General features: G+C 47.2%; 2 protein-coding genes across 2 annotated transcripts; one reads left to right on the top strand and one right to left on the bottom strand.

Moving 5' to 3' along the window:
• Window positions 1-495: 495 nt before the first annotated feature.
• On the top strand, window positions 496-2,603 carry ttc9c (tetratricopeptide repeat domain 9C). The gene is made up of 4 exons (XM_071399347.1): window positions 496-646; window positions 1,020-1,369; window positions 1,523-1,705; window positions 1,955-2,603. Exons 2-4 carry the CDS (start codon window positions 1,024-1,026, stop codon window positions 2,095-2,097), a joined length of 672 nt encoding a protein of 223 aa, XP_071255448.1. The 5' UTR covers window positions 496-646; window positions 1,020-1,023; the 3' UTR covers window positions 2,098-2,603.
• A 564-nt stretch (window positions 2,604-3,167) lies between these two features.
• On the bottom strand, window positions 3,168-11,250 carry LOC139574607 (dapper homolog 2). The gene is made up of 4 exons (XM_071399345.1): window positions 10,603-11,250; window positions 7,174-7,402; window positions 6,394-6,660; window positions 3,168-6,204 (listed from the first exon to the last, which is right to left on the bottom strand). The coding sequence occupies exons 1-4, from the start codon at window positions 10,861-10,863 to the stop codon at window positions 3,686-3,688; spliced, it is 3,276 nt and encodes a 1,091-aa protein (XP_071255446.1). The 5' UTR covers window positions 10,864-11,250; the 3' UTR covers window positions 3,168-3,685.
• Window positions 11,251-13,003: the final 1,753 nt, after the last annotated feature.

Below are 13,003 nucleotides of genomic sequence, written 5' to 3'. Positions count from 1 at the left end.
GCGGTTGGGCCAGTCACTTGCTCCACCCTATTTGACCTTTTGAGAAATATGATTTTTTTGTTGTTATACAGTATAAGATGCATGGGATAGAATGTAGGGCGGGGTCGAAAGGGGTGACAATGCTGACCCCCACACTCCTGTAATTTAAAGTCGGTCAGTAGGACAACGTTAACCATATCGACTCCCCTAACAATGGACCATTGCAAAAGGCTCATTTGCACTTTTTCCTTAGAACTATTGAATGCTGTCCTATAAATAAGAAATACTGCAGCCTATGATATCCACAATTTATGAACTATTGCATTTGTTCCAAACAAACCTCTACAACCTTCGAACACTCTTCATCAATTCACCAAAGTGATAAACATAGACAACACAATTTTATTTTTCAGGAGTGATTCATTTTGTTTCATTGATGAATGCGTCACAGAGTCATGTCCATGTTGCTAAAGCATGTAGCGCTAAGCTAAAAATAAGTTCCGTTGCAGTGAAATGGGTTGGGTTCCTCTCACCACAGAAGAAGAAAAAGCAGGAAGTTCCTGCCTCTGCCAATGTTGTGGTTGTTTGCGTGTTCATTATTTACTAGCTACAGTAGGTGGGCAAGTTCAAGTATTTGTATTTTGTGTAAAGATCAGTAGACTGTAAGGTAAGCCGCCAATACACTTTTATTTATAACGGTTAACATATGGCCATGTCAATTGCAGTTACTTTGCATCTTGTTCACACGCGAGCTAGCACCAGTAAAACCCTTTTTCTTGCTTGCTTATAAATGACCTAGTAGGACACCCAGATAACAGTTAGTGAATGAGTTGAAATGACTAGCTAGTTCTTCTTTTAAAAGCAATTGTGATGGGGGGGTCTCAGATTTCGGGTTTAGAGCATCTTCATTTCTTTAATCATATCTAGTTTTGTCTTAACATTTAGTGTTGGTGTGGACCACCAATGTAATACAATGTGTTCAGTCATCTAATATCATGTCTTCTCGTGTACTTATTATCCCATCACTACCGGCCATCAAGTTCCATGGCGAGTCCAGAGACACCAGGAGATGAGAGTAGGGAGCTGGGGGCCGGGGCTGCAGGGGTAAGCTGTTCAGGAACGCCTACCAAGCCTGGACCCTCAGGTGCCAACATAGACTCCCAGCTGCAAGATGCCGTCCATTTAAAAACGGAGGGGAACAAATTCTACAAAGAGAAAAACCTTCGGTCTGCAATTGGACGTTACCACCGTTCGTTGCTCATTCTGCGTAGTTTAGACTCTGATGTCACTGCGGCAGTGAAGGGGTTTGGTCCTGAGGCTCCTGTACTCACCACAGGACAAGAAGAACTACTTAGGAACACACAGATTGACTGCTACAACAATTTAGCAGGTATTACAGGCCTTGACATATTTCATGCAGTAGATGAGTTGTTTCAAATTATCCACTTACAGGAGGATAATAAGAAGCATAATGCACAATCCGCCTCTTTCTGGACTTACCTTTATCTTCTCTTTTCTGTCACTTGGTCTCCCCCTCTCTCAGCCTGTCTGCTGCAGAGGGAGTGTGTCGACTACACGCGTGTCCAGGAGTACAGCTTGCGGGTGTTGCAGTTGCGGCCAGGTGACATCAAGGCCCTGTACAGAGCAGGAGTGGCCACTCTGGAGCTGGGAGACGCACAGAGCGCCAAGCAATACCTCACTCAGGCCAGCAAAGGACAACCCAATGGTAGCTCAGCTTTTTGGTTACTATCTTCCTGTTTAGGGCCTGCTGTCACTACCACAGCCTTTCAGTTAAACAAAACAGATTATTGATGATTTGTGAGGGCATGTTATAAGCCTAGGCATACTGTACAATTCCCCAACAGAATGAAGTAGAACACAATATATTGTATTATTGTGTCTCTATGCTATTCCCATTCCCCTAATGTTGATTGAAATTGAAATCACTGTATTTGTGACTGTCTCTCTTTGACAGACACTAATGTGAGGAGGCACCTGCAGCGAGCGGAGGAGAGGCTGAGCACGGAGTACCAGAAGGAGAAGGCTCTGTACCGGGGCATGTTCTCCTCCAGTCAGAGAGCCGGGGAGGGGGCCAGCGGAGGTGTCACCCAGAATTAAGTTCCCATCAGGAGGGATGTTCTGTTGTTCTGACCCTGACTGAGGATTGAGAAGAGCACTGGAGAAGAAAGAGGAACCAAGCCTGGACTGGACACCTGAGAAGAGTTACAGCACATTTCAGGGAATCGGCCTGAGTAAGGTGCTGCGCAGGTTTGCTAATATGGATCACATAATGACTAGTTATTTACGAGGCAAGATTATTCATTTTTTATAGATCATTGATTCTGTGCAGAGCCTTGATCAGGCTGATCCTATTGAAGAGCCTGTTATGCTATAGAGAATATGTGTGCCTGATGACCAACAAGGAGATGGAGCTAAATTGTTGGAGGTTCAGCATAAGGGTTGAAGGTCAAAGCGAGGGAGCTACAGAGAGACTATTTGTGCACTTTTCAAACTCAGTCCTGTTATGCCTTCTGAAAGTGGTTGTTTCTGGTCACATAATCAGTCGTGTTTCTTTTTGTGTACAAAATGTTTTGATTAAACTTAATAAATATTTTTTGAAATTACAGCCTTTACTACAGCGATATACCAAACATTAGGAACACCTTCCTAATATTGAGTTTTGCCCTCAGAACAGCCTCAATTCGTCGGGGCATGGACTCTATAAGGTGTCAAGCATTCCACAGGGATGCTGGCCCATGTTGACTCCAATGCTTCCCACAGTTGTTAAGTTGGCTGGATGTCCTTTGCGTGGTGGACCATTCTTGATACACACGGGAAACTGTTGAACGTGAAAAACCCAGCAGCGTTGCAGTTCTTGACACAAACCGGTGCGCCTGGCACTTACAACCATACCCTGTTCATAGGCACTTATCTTGTCTTGCCCATTCACCCTCTGAGTGGAACTCATAAACAATCCATGTCTCAATTGTCTCAAGGCTTAAAAATCCTTCTTTAACCTGTCTCCTTCCCTTCATCTACTGATTGAAGTGGATTTAACAAGTCACATCAATAAGGGATCATAGCTTTCACCTGGTCAGTCTATGTCATGGAAAGAACAGCTGTTCATAATGTTTTATACCCTCAGTGTAGAAGTGTTGGAGGTGGATGGAAGTATTCACACAGTCAAGTTTAATTACAAGTTTTCTTTATTAATAATAATCCAAGATACATACATTTGTTTCAAATAACATTTTATTCTTATTATTACTTTATTGAGATCCATTTCAAAATCCTGAGCACAATATCAATTTATAGCACAATTTGTTTGTTGATTTTGGTCTTTATGGCCAATATGATTGTACTTCAAAGGCAACATACAGTATATAAGGTTTGATTTGATATACACTCAGAGAGAACAAGCTCACGATAGCCATGATAGCACACAGAGATAAGTCACAGAGTTGCATGCAGAGGGGACCACTCACAGTCACACACTACTGAGAGTCAAGTTCAACAGATTCATAACATTGGCACCGCATTATCAACCAAAATACAACCGACTGAAATATTGACTGTAACTTAGTGGTTTGGGGTTTTAGGCTGGGTTTCTGTACAGCACTTTGAGATATCAGCTGATGTAAGAAGGGCTATATAAATACATTTGATTTGATTTAGTGGCAAAAACACTATTTCATTTATTGTGATCTCACTTTCTCGACGTCTTGTGTTTCAAACTCAGAGACCTCACTGAGCTAAACACCCTTCTACTCAGGTCCCTCAGTGAGCGTGAGCGTGTGAGGGTTGCCCGAGAAGGAGGAGGGGATGGCGAGAACGATGGGGAGGAGAGAGGAGGAGAGAGGGAGGGACAGCTTCCCTCCAGACTCTGAGAGCGAGAGAGGTGGAAGAGGCTGGCAGTAGAGGACAGGCGCTTGTCTTCTTCCCCTCTTCTTCCCAACGCCAACGGATGAACCCGCTCCATGCTGAGCTCCAGGGAGGAGGTCCACTGTGCCCCCCTCAGACGCTCCTCTTTCTGGGCTCGAGGCTCCAGCACGTCCCCCTGGGACTCACTGCGGAACAGAGCCCGTCTGGACAGCCTCAGGCTGGAGCTACGCTTGTCCCAGCCACCACCACCCTTCCCTTTGCGTTTTGAGGCACTGCTCTCTTTCTCTCGCCTCTCTGCCTTGGCATGCTTCTCCTTTTGGTCATCTTTCTCCTTTCTCCTGATCCCCTCTCTCTTCCACCTCTCCTTGTTCTCCTCTTCCTCAGCCTCTTTCCCCCATGAACGTCCTTCGAAGCCCCTCCAGAGTTTGGCTGCCACCTTCTTTGGCGTCTGGGCCGTGTCGTGACTGCCTTGCTCTCCCCAGTTGCTGCTGTAGCACCTCTGTTTCCTGTGGAAGCTGCTCACCGTCGATGCCCTCACCAACTCCTTGGATGCATGCTTCCCCTGGTAGAGCCCCTCCCCATCCACCCTCTTCCATCCTTCTCCCTTCCCATCTACCCTCCATCTACCCCCTCCACCCCCTGCACCCTGCCGTAGTGACCCCCCTCTGGGCTGGATGCTGCCCCTTTGTGGTGAGCTGCTGTCCCTGACGCGAGGCAGGGAGCACTGGAATGGGTCATCCCGCCGGAACACAGAGAATGGAGTATTGGCGAGGGGGGAGGGCTGGAGAGGGCGGGGTGGGGAGCGTACCCTGGGGCGGTCACGGGACGAGGGGGAAGAGGCGGGGTCAGATGGGGAAGGGGTTTGTTGGCAGTGGAAGGTGTGTGTGTGGTGGTGGGTGACATGATGATGGGTAGGTGGGTGGGTTGAGGTGGACTGGTAAGGGTGATTGGTGCTACTGGAATGGGGACTGGAGGAGTTGGGAGGTGTGAGGCCGGAGTGGGACTGTGGGGAGTGGGTGACACTGAGGGACAGCTGGATCGGCCTCTGGGGGTCATGTTCAGTCTCGTTACTGGCGTGGAGGTGATGGACGCTGGAATAATCATGATGATGAGACTGGTGGTCATTCTGGGCTGTCTGGTGGGAGGAAGGGGAGGAGCTTTGGGCTTTAAACTCTGACCCCTGACCTCTTCTCTCGGCGTCGCTCTGGAAGCAGTCGACATCCAGCTCTACGCCCTGCTCCATTAGGCCCACCACCACAGCCCGGGGCAGGCCAGAGAGACGGGAGATCTCCCCCACCATCGCTGAGTCCTCGCTGAGCTTACTAGGGCTGGCGTCCGGGGCATTGACGCTGGGTTGACTCCTTGTCACTTTCCCTGGTGAAGAATCCAGTCCACTCCAGTCCAGCGAGCGGGAGAACCCTAGCCCTGACCCAGCCCCGGTGACCTCCAGAGAGCTCCGGTGATTGAGGTTGGAGGGACATGTTGAGATGCGTGGGCGAGACCTCAGGGCAGGGGTGGGAGTGGCGGCGGTGGAGAGGGAGGAGGTGGAAGGAGAGGGGGAGGCAGTGGGGATAGCATGGTCACTCCTTAATACACCACTAGTGCTAATACCTTCCTTGGAGTTTGAGTCTAAACCCAGGTTTTTGTTCAGATTGGGGCTGAGGTTGAGACTGAGGTTGAGGTGGAGGTTGATTTTGAGGTCCTCTCCTGTCACAGAGGGCAGGTGGCCCAGGTTGATGGAGTTCCTACTGGCCTTCTTACCAATATTGCTGAGGCTGACCCGCGCAGAATTACCCAGAAAAGACTTGCAGGGTGTCACACTGCCCACTGTCAGGTTGGAGGGGGTACTGCGGCTCTCGAAGGCCAACAGCGACTGAGTGGAGCCGTGGCCAGGGGTTCTGGGGCCCCTGTGGCAACCTGGCCCAGGGGTGGCGGTAGGGGTGGTGTCAAAGGGGGCAACCCGGCTGCGGTACTGGCGAGCCAGCCTGGTGATGTACTGCTCCAGCTGGGTGAAGGTGGAGGGGTGAGGAGGCTGGGGGGGCCGGAAGAGGGGGGTGGACTGAGATTCCTCAGCCTGGGCAGAGGAGTCCGGACTCGGGGAAAGGCGAGAGGAGGGTGAGGGGTCCTGACTGGAGGTGAAGAGGGGGCTCTGGAGGGCCACGGCATGGAGGGGGCTGGGGTAATGGTACACCTCCTTGGTCCTCCGGGACACCAGGTCAGAACAGAACCTGGGGTCGAGTTGGGGTCGGGGTTCAGCGAGTGGGAGGAGGGAGCCGGGATGGGGGTCACCCAGGCTGGAGCACAGGTCAGACAGGAAGAAGAGACTGTTCATTTCCAGGTCACCTGGGTTCAAAGGACGAGAGAGAAAGTTTATGAATGTCAGTCAGCTTATAAAGAAGCAAAAGCATTTATCTAGGACTATGGTCCCAGGACTCTCTGGAAAACTACTGGTTAAATACAGATGAACTGTATTGAAGTGTAAGTGTGTTTATGTGAGTGCATTTGAATGTCCATATGTGTGTTATATCTGACCTGTAGATACTGGTCTCCTATCACCGATCTCTGTGGTCTCCTCAATGCGCTGAGTTCTTGGCTGCTGCGCGGCCTCCGGCCACTGGATGTCACTGTGGTCTGCAGAGAGGGGCCGCTGTTCCCACAGCCTGAAGGCTCCCCCTGAGGGTGCTCCTGGTCCGGCCCGGACTTGCCCACCTGGTACTGGACCCCCCTGGGCCAGGACTGCCTCACTGGACACAGAGTAGCAGGAGTCTGATAGGGAGCTGCCACTGACTGAATAAAAGCCTACCGAGGGTGGGAGAAATAAAGCGAGGGGAAGAGAAAGAAAGATAAATAGAAAGAAAGAAAGAAAGGAGGGAGTGTAGGTCCAGAGAAAGAGTGATTTGCAAGAAAGGAGTGAGTAAGTGGTGTTGAAAAGATAACATGAGAGGGTAAATAAAGGAACAGGGACAGAAAAGTTGAAGGTTAATATTTAATACGGCTTTGCAACACGGTATCTCACAAAGTAAACAAAACTTAAGGTGAGAAGTGTTGTTGGGCAAAGCCAGGGCCAGATTACCGAACGAGCACGCAGGGCCCCCCCCCCCCAGATAGCCTATTACGAACATGGCGGTCGGGGCCCCCCCAGATAGCATATGAACACGTCACAAGCCATTGTTTTTTCGGGGGGGTGGGGGGGGGCCTGGAGGTAGGTATCCCAGGGCCCCAGATGTGATAGTCCAGCCCTGGCCAAAGCCGTATGGGTGTCACAGACCACCCCCAAAAGACCCCCCATGGTAGGATCACACAGTCCAGTACCTGAGCTGGGCCTGGAGTCATAGTCCACCTGGACTGCACCATCAAGGTCCGGGGGGGAGAGCAGGTCAGACGGGGCATCCCAAGAGAGGGTGGACCAGCGTGAGTCATCCCCACCAACCCCATCACCTCTGGAATGAACCAGCCCATCTCCACCAGAGTTCCCCACACTGTCCTTGTCCAACGTGCTGGTGTGGCATGGCAACACTGTTTCTGAAGGGGGAGAAGGAACCTGAAAAACAGAAAAACGGGTGTTCAAGTCACAACATGTCTTTAAAGAGATGATAATTAGAGAGTGGTGTAGAATGGATCTCTAAGGTTCTTATTTACCAAACACTGATGTCATCAGCCTTACTGGAAGTTCTAGAAGACTTGTGTTTCAAGACTCAGACACAAAAACAGAATATGACGTATTCTTTCTCCTCAATAGCCAATTCATGACTTTCTTCTTACTTAGATGAACGTGATTACTCATGACCTCTCCGGTGATACCCTATATTAGCCTGATTGGGTGATAGGGGTGGGGGGAACAACAGGGGGCTTTGTTCACTGCCAGGCCTGATCAATCCTCCGTTACTACGGAGATAAACAGGAGACAATGCAGGTGACTCATACTGCCTAACTGAGAGGGGAAGGCAGTGTGTCCTAAATGTCACCCTATTCCCTATGTAGTGCACTATTTTTGACCAGGACCCACAGGGCGATGGAGGGCGATGGTCAAAAGTAGTGCACTACATAGGGAATAGGGTGCCATTTAGGACGCATACTCACTCAGAGGGGGACTTAAAGGAAGAATAGGGGAAGACAGATGATGTAACAAAGAGCAGAAGGAGAGAGGGATAAGGGGGATGACGGGGGTGGGTGCAGGGAAAAAAGTTAGACCTTGATCCTTCTTACAAGCCATGTTTAGTTTTCTCTGTCTCTCGCTACTTTTTCCACATTTGATGAAGTTAGAAAAGGTATTTTCTAAGGGGAAGTGAGTGGGTGCTTGAGAGTGGGGGAGCTAATGGTGAGTGAAAAGTGGAGTGAAAGAGCAAGTATATGAAAGAGGTAGTGGGGGAGGGGGTTGCCTGTGAGAGGCAGAGAGTGGCATCTTAAACCCCCCCAACCCCCAACCCCACTCCATAATAAGTTAAAGCCACCCCCTCCTCACCATAGCTACAGCTGCTCTCTGGTTCCTGCTCACTCCACCCACACAACAGACATAGCAGAAGTATATCTAACTCATCCAGAGCCTGCCTGCCACACACTAAAACACAAATAGCAAATAGCACTAAGACGAACACTAGCTTGCGCAAACACACACTGATAACCGTCAGGGCCGTGTACACCCCCCACACTCTTCCATGGACATAATGTGAACCATGTTACCCCAGTGTAATGTTACAGTGAGATGGTTATGATCAAATCAGGAGAGAGAGAGAGGTGGAGGCCCTCAGCGCTAAGAGCTCTGTAATATGATACCCCTCTATGTGAGACAGAGAGACACAGACATTTACCCTAAAGAAACAATATGTCTACACAATGCACAGACAAATCACAGCAAATACTCCATTAGAATCAAGGACTACATAATATGAATGTACATAACATACTTTTGTGACGTACTTTCATTAGGTATCTACAGTATGTAGTGCTTACGAACACTTTACGAATGCTCTATAAAGCCTTTAAGTTGTTATTTTCAAAATGTGTTGCATAATTGTGATAACGCTAAATACTTTGAGATGTCATGTTGGGAAAGGTAAGCTATTGATTAATTCTGTTTACTTTAACTGAAGAAGCAGAGGAGACTGACGTTTCAATCCAAGATAATGCCCTCTGACGTCATGTTTATCTGTGGGCTGGAGGTTGATATAGGGCCAGCAATACATGCCATGGTCCAAATGTACATAGAAGAATGCTGGTGAGAGTGATCACAGTGTGGGCTTTGGCAGCAAATCAAGTGTTGATGGGGTGCAACAGTACAGTACTACTGTTACCCCACTGTGATAGTTAAAATAGCCAGAGAGAGAGAGAGGAGAGAGAGAGAGACTAACTGCAGTCTGTATGTCCAGTCATCTTTCCCCTCTTCCCTCTCTACCATCTTCCATCTCACCTCTTCCCTCTCTACCATCTCACCTTTTCCCTCTCCCCTCTTCCATCTCTCCTCTTCCCTCTCTCCTCTTCCCTCTCTCCTCTCCCCTCCTCTCCCCTCTCCCCTCTTCCCTCTCCTCTCTCCCCAGTGGACAGAATTGGGTCGGTGATAACGTTGGTCACATTGGAAACAACAACAGCAGAAGCAACTTGTCTCTCAATCTGTTGTTTAATATGCTAATAGGGTCTGCGTTGGCGGATGGAAGGGCAAGCAGAGCTACTCTCTATGGTGTTTGTGATGACTAATACCATTTAACATAGCATAGCTGCTGAACGTCAGAGGGAATCTATAGAGAATAAATTGGTGCAGTGTTTCTGAGAAGGAAAAAGCAGTAAGTAGAATGTTGTGCTATTCCTTACCTCGGGATCAGTTGACCATTCTCTATTTGATTAATAAAAAGGGAATGACTTGAGTTGTCCCTATTACTGGAGCTAAGTGACTGTTCACCAAACACTGTAACAACAAACCAGTATGGTAACCTACCCTACATGAGGACAGGGTTCACAGACTCAGGTTAAGCTTCAGACTTCCAACTCCGTTATGAGGCAATGTAGGGCTCTGTGGCCTTCTGCATTCTATTCTTAGTATTGTACCAACTAGGCCTAACAGTTGTCCAAATGGTAACAATGAAAGCTGAAGGCCACATCCATGGTGAGAGTTCAAATGAACAAGGTCTTTATTCAATAGGTCTACTTCAACGTGTGTACCAAGTTGTCTTACTATGGGTCTTTCCCAATCAAATGATCTTATCTCACACAAAAAGATCAATGTATTCACATACTACAGTAGCCTATTTACACAGAAGATTTTGGGCCGATACAGAATATAGAACTCTGTAGGCATCTGTCATCTACAGTATGACCTGACCTATGTGTATGCTTGTATCTATAGGGTGTGTACCAAGTGTACATTCTTTACACAGATACATTCTATGTCATGTCCTTGGGGAAAACTGGACTGTGAAAAGATGTGGACATTGACACTCATCATATGAGATCCATAAAGGGGACAGAACCAGAACACCCTTTGTATTCTACATAACCTTGACTGATACAAAACGGAATAAGAAGCAGTGGAGGCGGATGGATTACTATCAATTCTATTAGACAGGTCAAACACCATTGTGTAATCAGTAGCTATAGCTCCGTGCTTATGACTCCATCGCTCAATCAAGGCTATTGAAGCGCAGCAGTCTGTTTGATGCAACGGGATAAAAATGCCCTACTGGCAGATATGAATGCATTCATATTTAATAGCAACCAATCTTGTCAAGAGATCTGGGACTACGCACTGACCTGTTGCCTGCGGGATGTCGCAGAGCCATCCGAGGCTGCGCTCTCGAGGTTTTCCTCCTGTTGATCGGTGATGACAGTCACCGTGGTACCGGTGCTACTGGTGTCTTTGAGGTCCAGCGCCGCATCGATCATGTCCAGATGTTGGCCCCGGAGCAAATCCAGCTCAAGGATTCCGGCCAGGGTCGCTTTCAGCCGCTCGCCAATCCGAACCCGCTCCGTGCCAGACCAGAGCGAATTCACACAACTGCGGCGGCCAGGCATTGTAGAGGCTGAATCCGGGGCGCTTAAGACTAGGAGCTCAGTCTCAATGACAATGGGCTACGGTCCAGCTAAAGTCAGTGCAACATATGTTCTCACGATCGACAATATAGCAACATTGTATCCTCCCGCCCAGTTAAACCAATGATTCGTTGGCAAAATAGCCTACTTAATTAAATCTAAGCCATATTACATTGAAGCATGTTGACTAGAGAGTCAAATGTATGACACTAAAGAGATGATCAAACCATATTCCATCTTAATCCTCAATTATGGTTTCGTATTATGATCACCCAATTGTGTCCGACCATTCAGTACTTCATGCAAATGATGTTCACCATAGACCCGACGTAACAAAGCTGTAAATAACGTTACATTGGTTCAAGCAAAATGTGTCCAGGGGGAGGAGCCCAGGAGGTAACGTACCAAAGCTTGAAAGGGATTGGCCAGGGAAGTTTTCGAATATACGCCTAAATCCCTTGGCCGCCAAACTATTCCAAAACACACAGGAAAATGTTCAAATACACGATGAATGATGGGCAATAATAAAGGTGATAACGTTCACCACGTGCATAACTTAGTCTATAAAAGCATAATAACACAAAGACTGTTTCAAAAAGTGTATCAAAGACTCCTCGAATGAAATATGTAGATTGACAAGTTTACTATTATTGTGAGTCTGAAAACGAAATGTTCAAGTTACAGTTGCATCAATCACCTATTTGGGTTGTATGGGACAAGTTCTGCCCCTTTGGATTCGGACAGGTGCACCTCCCCCATCTCCACCCCCTGCTCTGTTATGTCAACCTTCAACCAGCAGAGAGCAGCCTTGTGACAACACCAGGTTCATTCCAAGAACAGTTTTGGTTTTGGCCTAGAGTAGTTTATTTGATCTCTAGATCTATTCCATAATTCATGTTTTCTCACTGTAAAACAAACCTGAGAGTATTTCAAAGGAGATTGTTCAAACTCTAATTATGTAAGTGGGGCAACATTCTCCCACCTAGAGAGCAAGATACACAAATCAATAAAGCCCCCTGTTTTTCAAAGTGCATAAAATGCAAAAGGAGAGGGATAAAGCACAGCATAAAGATGACTAGACCCTGACCGATGCATCGGTTGACTGATACTAGCCTTTCACATAAATATTTGTATCGGTCTTTATTCCACAGATAAAGCGCCGATATTATATACATATAATAAACAAATACCTCTGCTCTTTTGCGATAATTTTTTGACATTTTCAATGGTTGCCTGAAGAACTTTGAACATCATCCAGCCTTAGGTCACAACATGATTGGTTTGACAGGTGAGTAACTTGCCGTAGCGAACGTATTTGAATAAGTAAATAATCAAAAGTCGACTTAACCAAGCAAGCAGCCCTGTCCTCATCACATTCTCACTTAGTTAACGTTAGCTTAGCTATCTAGCCAGGAAGGTAGTTGTTACATTAGCTCGCTAGCTAGCAGTCTGTGCTACCACTGCCAAAGTGAACGCTCCTCTCGATACAAAAATAACGCTGTTATTGTCTCGGCCTATTATGTTTTCTAGTGGGCTTATTTGGTTAGTTTTCCGAAATATGCAATCGGCAAAAAGCAAGACATTTGGCGCAGATCTATCATTTCAGGCCATGTGCTTGCATGCATGATGAGATAAGTAACGTTAGCAAGCTAAATTAGGTGTGCCTAAAACCAGTGCCAAGCATTTCCCTGCATAAAGCTTTCAGCCATCAGCACATGCCATTTGCAGTTAAAGTGTATAGCCAATACATTTAGTATTGATGGTTTCTCTAAGAAAACATTGTTGTAATGAACAGCTAGCTTATGCCCCTCATAGGTTGCCATTAGTAATGGCATTAAGAGTTTGTTTACATGACCTTTTGTAAACAAACTCACGTAAACTCGTACATCGCCTTGGTCCGTACAATTGCCCTTATTTTAGCGCCCCAAAAACGTAATACTTAATGTAATGTCAATACCATTGTAAAGCACAATTTCTCCCCTTTCCAACAGAATCAATTACATGACCTAAACACTGCCCGTTTCTGCATAATTCAAGCAGGCAATGAGCCCCGTCGGGTCTTTTTAAAAATGTCGGGTGGGGGAACCGAAACTAATGCATGATAGTGAGAAGGAGAGATGTC

This window comes from Salvelinus alpinus, chromosome 4 (assembly GCF_045679555.1).
Source record: "Salvelinus alpinus chromosome 4, SLU_Salpinus.1, whole genome shotgun sequence".
NCBI lineage: Eukaryota > Metazoa > Chordata > Actinopteri > Salmoniformes > Salmonidae > Salvelinus > Salvelinus alpinus.
This window is presented reverse-complemented; position numbering and strand designations above follow the sequence as displayed.